Source organism: Haliotis rufescens, unplaced genomic scaffold, assembly GCF_023055435.1.
Source record: "Haliotis rufescens isolate VD_foot unplaced genomic scaffold, xgHalRufe1.0.p SCAF_11, whole genome shotgun sequence".
Lineage (NCBI taxonomy): Eukaryota > Metazoa > Mollusca > Gastropoda > Lepetellida > Haliotidae > Haliotis > Haliotis rufescens.
The window spans coordinates 16,447,216-16,459,728 of NW_025963791.1; the positions used below are offsets into that span (position 1 = coordinate 16,447,216).

Here is a 12,513-nt window from a genome sequence, read left to right on the forward strand (position 1 = left end):
TACAAAGAAGGCAGTGCGAGCCCCAACTGTAGAACGTTAACACCTATCATGTTGCTAAATATATCCGTGTGGCTTATGAACTGTACGTATGTGAAAGTATGTGAAATCAATCAACTGTCTTTTCTAGCGATACAAAGCGCACACACTCAAATGACAGGCTATTATAACACGAATTTCAATGTGGACAATTCTTGATGATATTGATTCATTGATAAGTGATGAAGCGTTAGTACAGTACAGTTGAATAGTACAAAGCAAACTTGGTACATGTCTGTCTCTTTGCTAACATAATGAGTGAGTCAATTGATGTCTCAATGACAATAAAGCAAGCTGTTTCATGTGATAACCCTGTCAAACTTGAGGTAACTGTGATACTTAGTATTCACCCAACGTGTATTGTGGAGTGGTTGTTTTAGTGTTGATAAATGAGATGATTTTTCAATGATCCATTCGCATAATTGTCAATGCTATTTTGACTTTTACGCCCAATGGAATCTGTTTCGGTAGATAATTGAGACTAAATATTCTGTCTCTGACATTTTATATATATTTGAATTTTAGTTATTGTATCAGGAATGTCAGTAGGCGTATGACGATGAAAATCTCACAATTGCGCAATTCCAGTATGTCACGTATGTCATGGCGTGACTAAGGAAAGCCTTACAGATTTACCACTGTGGTAACTATGGTTTATTTGTTTGTTGTTTAACGCCGATATATATATATATATATATATATATATATATATATATATATATATATATATATATATATATATATATATATGACGTCACAGTTGTAATTTATGACATCATCATAAGTATGACGTCATTCATATGTCATTGTCATGAGACAGTGAAAGTACTGTCTGAAACTGATATAAAGAAGATGTTGGACTAAAGTGGACTTTATTATTTTATAAAATAGGAATGTCAACCAAACGAATCCGCTACAGGGGAATCGACACCCTAAACCTAACTAACAAACACTGCCCCGATGATAAACAGCAATACTGGTTTACTGTAAAGTACTGATGTAGTAAATGGGGAAACAAGTTGAATCCACAACATATAACGAGCTTCAGCTCGTAAAATAATTTTTTAACGTTTATGTTATTTGTTAAGTGCATGAACTAGCCAAAGGATAAAACCGGAACAACTTACCTACATGTACATGTCTTACAGTCTTTTCCCACGAGTGACAATGTCTGAATGAAACACACAGGTACCTTCGTGCAGTGGGAGTAACTATGACGAAGGGATATCACGTTCGGTGCTCCTATTGATCAGTGGGGGTGGTACTTTTGTCATGAGGAACATTATAGTAAGATAGTCAACTCGACCTGAGCTTGAATGCAATTCGCGATCTACGCTTGAATGCAGTATTATGCACTGACCTCGTTATTCAGTGAGAGCGGGTATGTACACATGTACAAGTTGCTTGGCCCTCCCATGAACTGATATGTTGGGTGTGACAAGGTCTCCTTTCATAGTTATTGTAGCTAGCATTCATGTCTGACTTGAGTCTGTCCTCGTTATCATTGTGCTGAATATCATACTTTAGGTTGACCTTTCGAGACTGTACAGTCACCTCCATGGTGGAGTGATATCGATGTAAGCCATTGTGTCCTTCGTTCACATGCAACAGGTAAACATTTCTTTCGTTTATGTATGGTTTTTTTTGTTTGTTTTGTTGTTTAACACCGCACTCAGCAATATTCCAGCTATACGAAGGCGATCTGTAAATAATCGAGTCCTACACCTACATCCAACTCTTTGTTGCTTTGTTCAAAAGTTTGTTTTTGTTTGTTTATTGTTTAATGCCGTACTATTCCAGTTATGACGGCGGTCTGCAAATAATGGAGTCTGGACCAGACAATCCAGTAAATGACATCATGAGCATCGATCCACGCAATTGGGATACGATGATATGCATCAACCAAGTCAGCGAGCCTGACCCCCCGATCCCGTTAGTCGCCTCTTACGACAAGCGTAGTAGCCATTTACGGCTAGTATGGGTTGCTGAAGACCTATTCTACCCCGGATCGTTACATCACGTTTATGTATGCATGCGTGCGTGCGTGCGTGTCACTCTACACATCATTGTATGTATATTTGGCGGGTGCATGGAGGTTGTATGAATGTTACCAACCAATTTCACCCACTAAGCAAGCATGTAACTAGGTATGTTTGAGTGTTTGTTTGAGTCTACTAATTAATTAGTGTGAACAAGTGTGAAAGATAATTCTCGCGATATGAAAAGGGAAATTACGGTACATACAGCTTTGATATTCTGGCAACAACGCTTTCATTTGCTTGGACCGGAAAATGCTTCGTGTCAAGTTACCAACTTAAGTTATAGCTCATTTTCAGCAAACAACTACTTTGTAACCCTGGATCACTGATGTAACTTTATAAGCTCAAAAAAAGAATTCACATGTTTTACATCCACGGCACACTAGTCGTCTGCTTGTTTACTTCCCTGGAGTAAATGTCACGTAACCAGACACGTGATGTCGTCGTCAAACAAGTGAAGGTAATTTCTTATAGAAAGCTTGATGCTTTTGGAGAACTTCTGTCTCTACAATGTTATGGAAGATAAAACCGCCTACGTGGTCTTGTGGTAGAGCGTCCGCCCGGAGAGCGGAAGGTCCGGGGTCGATTCCCGGCCGCGTCATACCAAATGACGTCAACAGATGGTACTTGTTGTTTCCCTGTCTTGGGCTCGACATTAAGGGACTAAAACAAGGACTGGTCGGCTTGGAGTCAGTATACTGTGTCTGAGTGGGGTATTCATGTTAAACTGCGGCATGGTATCTCAGTGAGCTAGCACTATAAATCGGCATCAGTCCGGACTAGTACAACTAGCCTCACACGACGTTAAAGCCAATTTCACCTCACCTATGGAAGATAAAGTTTAATTTTCACAGGTTTTGACCAATGGTGAACCAACCAGAAGAGGCAACATTTATATGGGCAATATTTGTCTGCAGGCCTCGACAATGCATATAAAATTGTTTTGGATAGGATGGCAATTAGGAAAGCTGCCACTACCTTTGCTGTTCCATTTGCTACACTTGATGACACTAAAAGGGACTTGTGGAGAGTCATACCCCACCATCAGTAGTCCCATCGAGTCAGAGAACTCCAGCTGCGGCACTACAACTGTGATAGGTTGCGGCAATGCGTCTGGTAATTCTTTACCACCGTATTTTGCATTCAAGGGCAAGAGGATGAGGGAAGACATACTTTCAGGAAGTACACCTGGAGCAGCAGGCACTGTAAACGACTGGCTTGTCAAACAGATTATCAACACTATCTGACAGAGCATTTCCTGAAGCATGCTGTCGCCGCGTCTGCAGATAGTCAACTTCTTATTGTGTACGATGGTCATATATCTCACGTGTCTATTCCACTCATCGAATGGCCACGTCAGCCTCACATTATTTTGTTTGTACTGCCTGCACACACGTCCCATGTTTTAAAGCCAACAGAACAACAACTACGGGCATAAGTGTATGCGGGATAAAGTTCAGTTGATAAACATTCGGTTTGTGAACTTGGCTGTAGAACTTATAACCTGTCGCTGACACCAACACATTTGCAATCCTCTTTCAGGAAATGTGGACACATTTGACAAGTCTACCACAACCAATATTAACTTTGCGCCATCAACAGTTCGCACACGGGTTCGTGTTCGTGTGTCGATATTCTGAGTTTTGGTGCCCCTGTCCCGATGAGCTTGAAGAAAAACTCCCTGCATCAACCTTGTAAATAAGCTGGATATGTGTGACTTTTGATCGTTTGTTCAACATTAAAACATAACACGAACGTTCCATGGACAAAAAATATCATAAAACCTCTGTGGAATGCTCTAATTCGGAGTTGGACACAAGAGATCGTCCATACATGTCATCCCTGTTACGTGACAAGCCAGCCAATCAAATGATTGAACTTGTGTGACGTTGCTTTCTGGGTCACTTCTGTTGTGCCCTGGGTGTCAGTTTCAGTTGAAATAGCTAGAATCCGAAATGTTTGACATATTTGATATATGAAAATTAGATCATATGAATATTACTCTGAATAGTCAGCGATTTTTCGTAAGTGATGGAACTTCCATGACACGAGGATATGTATGGTTTGATAGTTGTACATGAAGTGTCCCATAAGACCTTATCGGCAGGATTCCTGGAGCAACACAAAACTGGATAATCAACGAAACCAAGTAGTTGAGTAGTATAGGTAATGGGGGTTCTGGACCACTTCCACTGGAGCCAGATTCATATACCTATACTGCTACTACAGGTGGCATTTTTTATGCCAAAATGATGATGCGATTCAACGATAGTCATAAGTCGTATTAAAAGAAACATCAATATTAATTAATAATGGATAAAATTTACTATAGCCCACGAGGATATTGGAAAGGTGTAGGAGCAATAAAAAAATTAGCCACCGCGGCTAAGGTATCTAAAGATGTGGCCAAGGATTGGTTATAGAAACAATCGATGTGGCAAATATATTTACCGGCACCGCGTTATATACCGAGGAAGAAGTTTGATATTTTTACAACGAATGAAGTTCATCAGGCTGACCTCTTGTTTCTTCCCCACGATAAGGTAAAACGCAAAACGTATAAATACGCTTTAACAGTAGTGGATGTGGCTAGTCGATACAAAGAGGCTGAGCCATTAACTTCGAAAGATTCAACAGAAGTAGCTAATGCACTGAGCCGCATATATAAACGCGGACCGCTAAAATGGCCTAAGCTATTTCAAGTAGATCCCGGTCGCGAGTTTATGGGATCGGTAACTAAACTGTTAACAAAGAACGATGTCGAAATCGTCCGTGGTGAAAGAGAGGCCCACCGCAGTCAAGCTATCGTCGAAAGATTTAACAGGACATTAGCGGAACGTTTGTTTGGCTATCATTATGGGATCGAAATGAAATCCGAGCGATTGAGATCAACCGAATGGGTGACACGATTATCAGCTGTTGTATCAGCGCTGAATAATGAAGTAACGAGATTAATAGGGAAGAAACCATCCGATGCTATTAAAATGAAATCCGTGACTTCCGAATCTTCAGCATCGAGGAGAGGCAAAGAACGAAAACTTCCGGATAGAGTAAGGGTAAGATATTTATACCAGGCAGGTGAACTCGAAGGAGGCCTACGTCGCGCAACCGATCCCATATGGTCCCTAAAGACGTATAACATTAGTCGATTGATTATGAAAGAAGGAGAGCCTATTCTATATTATCTTCAAGATGGACCGGGTAGGGCATTTGTACGAGAAGAGTTGTTCATAGTTCCCGACGGTACGGTATTACCACCATAACCATAAACATAGGTAGTTACACCATCATTATCAATCCATCTCTTTGTATGTAAGGGGGATAATGGTGTCTTGTTCATTCTTAATCCATATATCCTATGATTGTAACTTCTTAAAGAGTTCATCTCGTGTTTGAACGTTCTACCGTTGAATAATGATACTTTATACTGTTCGTCTTGATATGCTTTTTTACAACATACTTCTTAACACCCTTATCTTTTCTTATTTCTCCATTATCGGACTTCTTTATAGAATACATCTTAGGTCTTAATCCGACATACTCGGCTATAGGGGTCCCAGCACATTCATCCTTCATCTTACCTAACACCTTTTTATTTACAACGCTGTGCAGTGGATTATCTTTAGGGTAATCGCTCGTGTCGTACATATCTATTTTTTCTGCCATATCTTTATACACATCCTCGGTTTGTATTTCCATCAACAAAGAATCTGTGTCGGTATATAAAACCTCGCATCTATCACCGTATTGCTTCTTAAGTTCGTTGTAATAAAAGTCATACATTAAGTGTTTTGACAAGTCGAGAATACTCATACCGACGTACACCGGTCTGTTGAATTTTATATTACTCTTCTGCATATGTAGTGCAGCTAAGTCGTTATCGAATATCTTGCTTCTGTTAAAAGCCGGACTGGCTATAAGTTTCCTGAGTCTTTCTTCCTCATTAGATCTGACTAATTTAACATCAACACGCTTCCTTAGATTCTCCATAGTTTTACCAAATACTGAGTTATTCATGAGCTTAAACAGGTTCTTTTCGAAATCGCTGGTAGCTATCTTTCTTAAATCTAGTTGTGTTGTTTGTCCAGCAACAGAAAAAATTACATGAATTTGTTTTTCACAATATAACATAATATAATCACAAGGTGGGACAAGCGGTCCAAAAGCTATGCCATTGTATTCAATTCATGCCTTAAGATATTGCTGACACGTGATCTCACTGTGGACGGACCGTGGTGTAGGGGATTGCTGCCGTGGTGTAGTAGAGAGAACCTTTGTCCACAGATTTAAAGGTCGGTGGTTCCATCCCTGTGCTCCGTCATACCAAGAAGACGTTACTAATCGTAGTTGTGTTACCCTTAAAGGGGTTAAAACAAGGATTGGCCATATCCACACTGTAGAAACCAGAACTACAAACCAGACTTCTTTCAGTGTCATTTAGAAGTTGGTGTGATGAAGTAAGACGAGTTCTATGGTTGAACAACTTCTTTATTACAAATAGTGCGACGTTTCGGTGTAGATTCTAACACCTTTATAGTCGCACTAATTGTAATAAAGAAGTTGTTCATCCATAGAACTCGTCTTACTTCAACAAACCAGACCTGGCATTCGAGCTTCAACCGTCGAGACGCATGCTATTTAAACCACTTCAAGTTTATATACATGATAATAACAGAGTAAAACACAACGGAAATCAAAGTAATGCATCTGAATGCTGGACGTCACTTGCGAGCAAAGAGGGGAATAGACAGGGAGCAAGATAACGCCCTGCAGACCGCAGGCTCTTGACTGGGGAGATTGTGCCTATAAAACATATGAATGTAAACCTACAGTGTCATACCTGTGCCATTTGGTTTTGTTTTACATGAGTACTATTGTATAATGTACACATATTCTTTGTGTGGTATTTATCTTGCTTACATCGGTGTTATTATTGATGTATTGGAAATATAATAACATAATCATTAAACATCATTTCTGGAACTTTATTTTAGCTATCCGGGAATAAATGACTGCAGTAACGTAGCGTCTACCCCTGTTAAATTCGTATTTACAATTTCGCTCCTTGACACGACCCCCATGCTTTTGTCAGCTGTTGTCTGGTTGAAATTCAGTGAAGTCACGATCTCTAGGCCCAACTCAACAATACAATGTAAAGCCTTTGACGTTGTGCTCAACGAAGCGTAGCATCATTTACTACATTGTAAATGGAGGTTGACGATACCATGGTGTGCCACATACCAGTCATGTGCAACCAGTAAAATGATCTTAAAAGAAATATTAATGCAGTTTAACGTGAATACCCCACTCAGGCACAGTATACTGGCTCCGGGCCGACCAGTTCTTGCTTTAGCCCCTTAATGCCGAGCGCCAGACAGGGTAACAAGTACCATCTTTAAACGTCTTTTGACATGACGCGGCTTGGGGCGAACCCCGGATCTTCCGCTCTCCGGGCGTACGCTCTACCACTAGACCACGTAGGCGGTCGCTTGGCATATAATGATCTGATGGACTTGTTATGACAGTAATGCACCATGTACGTTTTAAGTGCCCAGGAGATGGAATGTCTGTGAAGGAATCACGTACATGTAAGGTTTTTAGCCAAGACAATTGTCGGACCCTCAATGACAAGGTTAGTATCCAGTACAAGGGATTTCAGTTATCTCCAAATACACGAGGTTATATGTGGGTCTACGTAAACGTTAAGGTACATACTCATAATAGGCCTGCAGTGTCTCTAGGCGGGATCTTACATATATATATATATATATATATATATATATATATATATATATATATATATATACACACACAAAGGAAACATAGCACATCATCCGCAACGGAGCTGCATCCAACCTTATAGCGAAGGACAAAGTTCGTCCCGCACAAAGTGAGCTTTATAGACAACATATTAGCTTTCAAAAATAGGGATCAAGAAAAAACAGTATTTCCTATTATGTGGCAATGTAAGCTAACAACCTGTGTTAAACATATTTTCTAACTGGTGACAAACTGAATTCGATACCATTGGAGATGTGAGGTGAAATGGGGTTTAAACATTACGTTCAAGATTATGCAACGTGTATGTACGTGTGTGTGTCTGTGTGGCTGCTTGTGCAAGTCCAGACTAGTCCATTGAGTGGCACGTGGTCCTGTGTACAGCACACAGGTCACAAATCAGGTGTTGGTTGCGGGGAGTAGTGGGATGGGTGACCGCGTTTGGCAGCTGATCCATACTGAAGCACATGTAGCACATGTTGTATCTCCTTAGACAAGTATCTCTTTTTGCAAACATGCCTCTGTTTAGGCAGCAGAGAATGGATACTCTGGTAGGATGAGATGGTAATGTGACTGTTAACCTTCTTATTTCTAGCGCCTCGCAAACAGCTTGGGTTGTATACTACCCAAGGTGCTGAGAATGAAAATCGAGTGCACAATGATCCATTGACCGGGGAAATAATGTAGTCCTTTAAGCATGCCTTAGGCTGTAGATTTGGCGCATAATAAATATGCACATAATAAATACCATGCCGCAGTTTAACATCGATACCCAACTCAGGCACATCATGCTGACTCCGAGACGACCAATCCTTGCTTTATCTCCTTAATGCAGAGCGCCAGGCAGGGTAACAAAGTGTATGGTAAGACGCGGCCAGTGGACTCGGCAAAGGGTGTATATTGAAGACTTGCATTCGATCTTGTCCCACCTTGTCACACAAGTGCCTGCGATAATAGTCTCATTGTAAGCATTGGACGTAAATCGATCCTCAAATACTAAATACCTGTTTGATGTGTTACAAAAACGCTCACTGTAATATAATAGTCGAAATCCGACTCCTTGCGACCAGAGAGGTAGTCTCCATCCGGGGTTTGACGCATTGAACTCTACCTTATTACCGTCTGACCAAGCTATCAGACAACAAAAAGCAAAGGTACCACATCGGGCATAAGGAAGGGAATATATGGATGTCAACTTCTTATTTGACGTACACAACGTTTCGGAGTATATGCTTACTCCTTCATCGGGTGAATGATTTAGTGCATTCGTAGGTGTGTAATCTGCCGATTGTCTGGATTATCTGCCGAAACTAATTCCATTGGATGTGAGAGACAAAATAGTGTTGAATATTATATGAATGGATCACTGAAATCAATGATGACACCAGGTGTTCGCGAATAGGGTGAGCATGGCACCCGCACGACGGCGACCTGTAAACAATCAATTCATGACCAAGTGATCGTGAGACAGACACACCAGTGACACGATAGCGCTTTTACCGATTTTGTTGGAACTAAAAACGACATGGGAAGTTTGATTTACGTCTAGTAAGTAGAGTGCAGAGGTTATCCTACTTACAAGTAAAGAGAAATACCATCAAGACTACCAACAATGAATAAAACATGACCATGTCTCGAAAACCAAAAGTACTCAAATGATATCATATGGATACATATTGATATCTCTGACTTTCTTTCAATAAATCTAGATATCGAAAAAATGAAAGGCGATATAACTGGATGATATATATTGCTTTTTAGGTTGGTTCAAATCAATAAACTTCTGTATTGCTGGATGCTGTATTTTTTTAATTTTTAACAAACAGACTGAAAAGTTTTGTATCATCATTGATAGATAGTTTGTTAAATCTTGGGCATATTTTTGCTGTGTCATATTCGTGGGATTAGCCTCCTACCATCTGCTTATACACATCAAGTTCTACGCTGACGAAGGTCTCAGGCAGACATTAGAAATAGGGAATAGGGAACATGATCCCGAATAAATCAAGAAAATGACCTAAATATGAGCGTCAATACATTACGATTTTTGCTTCATGTTTTTCTCCAACTAAAGCAATTTAGTCATGCATTTTACATAAATACATGGGCAAACATTAACATTTCTTTCGCATTCTGCTTCAGTATCTACAAGGGATAATTGTAGCATTCTTGTTCATGCCGTCTCTTTTACGTTTTCACAATCAATATGTAGTTCTTTAGCATTGATGTGTTTAGGCGTGTAGGGTTCTGGATACATGGACATTAAGCCCTTTTACCTGACGTTGACGATGTCTTATATTCGTCAATACTTACAATGTAACTTTCCTATCAACGAACCATTACAGTCGGTTACCTGACCTGAACATGTGAGACCACTGTGTCACGTCACACAATAGGCCAAATGAAGCCTACTCAATTCTCATCTATACATGAAATCATAGGTTTTCATTGTGTTTGTCAAGTTTTATTTCAACTTCACGCTTACGAGAGTCAGACATATAACTTTGTATTTCATCTGTCAATGTATTTCTATAACTTGTACTAACTTAAAAGCATCGTGCAGCAAATGAACAAATCAGAACATATTGACATCAAGCATAATTTACAGGATGACTTGAGAAACATCAACACGCACATAATAATAATAATAATAATAATAATAATGTGTACTTAAAAAGCGCTAGCATCCATGTAGAGAACATGCTCAAAGCGCTACATTCAAATGTCACTCTGGAAAGCATTTTTGAACCAATTTGTCTTTAGTTTTGCTTCGAATGTCTGAAATGTTAAGGAAAGTCTAATCTCAAGTGGAAGATCATTCCATAACTTTGGGGCAGCTACACTGAAAGTATTTAGTCCATAGCTGGAAAGTCTATACTGAGGAAAAGATAGCAGGTGTTGAATTGCTGATCGAAGAGTTCTTGGTGGATTATGAAGCTGGAGCAGAGTGGAGAGATAAGCTGGAGCCTGGTTGTTGACACACGTGTAAGTCAAAGACAGCATTTTGTACATCTATCTAGTAAATTATAGTATATTAGTATTTAGTATTTTATAAGGTATCATGGTGACAGCAGAAGCCACATGGACAGAAAAAGGATAGTGATGACAAAATAGTATTGTAAGTAAGCATGTCATTTCTTTTACAAAAAAAACATTTGTTGTGATAGAAGAAAACAACAAAAAGACAACTAACACTAGTTAAAACTAGAACGTCTTTTCGCAAACTATACAGCAAACAATATACAAGAAGAATACATTTTAAGAATTGTTAAAGGATCATTATGTCTCAATTGAGGAAAGTGCGCAAAGGTGAAGTAACGTACGTCGATATGAAATGCGGTCCTGGGCCCAATGGCTTCACAGCAGAATTATTAAAATTCTTTGGAGAGAATGAAAAGTATTCAATACCCACACAAGTACGGGTTAGTCACATGCATTCAAAACGAAAATAGAAGTAAACGTGGCCTATATCCCTGATAGATGTGTTGTATTAACTACGAACAGAATATAAGCGATGTTGACAAATATCAGGGCAGAAGAACATATATTTCTTATCTGGACGATTTATGTCGATTTATTACACGTTTAGGTTATTAAATAATGCACGACTAAAAACACATTTGATACAGTTGACTTGCATTTTATGCATTTGCTTGTCATGTAATTTCAACATTGACTTTTCTTGTCAGAATCAAGAGTGAGTTATGTAATTATTACAGAGGTTCACATGTCTATATCTTTGTAATCTAAATATACACAGTCAAACATCAACTTTGGAAATAAAACATAAGTAATTTTACATACCTTAACTGGCGTATATGTCAAGCTTGGCTATTTAATTATTAAAATGTAAACTATTCTATTATAACTATTCTAATGCAAAGCATGATCATGAAAACAGTACAAATATTGTGTGAGCTCCATGTATTGGAATAGCTTCGTTTGTTGAGGTAAACATCCTTGGTTATGGATATGGTTCGATTTTCTATTTGGACGTATCCCTTCACCTAAAGGCTGTAATTACTGTATTGACTAAAAGATGCATTTTCCGCAACTACCAACGCAGATGAACTAAGCTCATACATATTCAATAAATGCGTCAAAACCCTTTCTATAATCATCAGAAATCATTAATAAGATATGAATAAACATTGCTGCCTGTTGTTAAATAATGTCGGATGAGTAGGATACCAACATTGGTGCTCTTTAAATGAATAGTTTGAAAAGGGAATTGACAATCTGACTTCACAGAAATTGAAGGCACAAGCTTGCTTTCATAGAATGCCAGAGAATGATCAGTCTCGATGATCTGCAGAAACAGATTCCACTGGGCGTAAAATACAAAACAATAGCGTTGCAAAGTATATGACTGAATCACTTAAAATCAGTGGTAACACCAGGTGTTGGCGAAAAGGTGAGCATATCCTGCCCCACCAAGGTCAATCCTTTGACTGCTCAGTTTGCATGTAGAATTCTGCGTTCGCTCTCTCGAATACATCTAGTGAATCTTCAAGTTGTTGCTCCCCTTCGGCGAATATATCATCATTGGATTCAATCTCACAATCAGCAGAAAGGTACTGATATGGGTCTTCGTAACCACTGACTGCGTTGTTAGATTTGACAGTTCCACCCCCATCTGCAAAATGAATATACTGTGCAG

At 39.2% G+C, this 12,513-nt stretch overlaps 2 protein-coding genes across 6 annotated transcripts in view; both read right to left on the minus strand.

The window, feature by feature from the left end:
• LOC124150848 (transient receptor potential cation channel subfamily M member 7-like) overlaps positions 1-1,447 on the minus strand; it is a 31,106-nt gene extending 29,659 nt beyond the window's left edge. For 4 of the 5 annotated variants that reach the window (XM_048392318.1, XM_048392319.1, XM_048392315.1 and 1 more), the window contains exon 1: positions 1,164-1,447. The gene's annotated coding sequence lies outside the window, so the exon portion shown is untranslated. The remainder of the gene's footprint in view (positions 1-1,163) is intronic. The other variant, XM_048392317.1, reaches the window with a different exon arrangement.
• An 8,890-nt stretch (positions 1,448-10,337) lies between these two features.
• The window catches only part of LOC124152055, a 31,169-nt gene continuing 28,993 nt past the window's right edge, over positions 10,338-12,513 (minus strand). Inside the window, exon 39 of the mRNA XM_048392320.1 lies at positions 10,338-12,489. Coding sequence (XP_048248277.1) covers positions 12,293-12,489 — 197 coding nt within the window. The 3' untranslated portion in view covers positions 10,338-12,292. The remainder of the gene's footprint in view (positions 12,490-12,513) is intronic.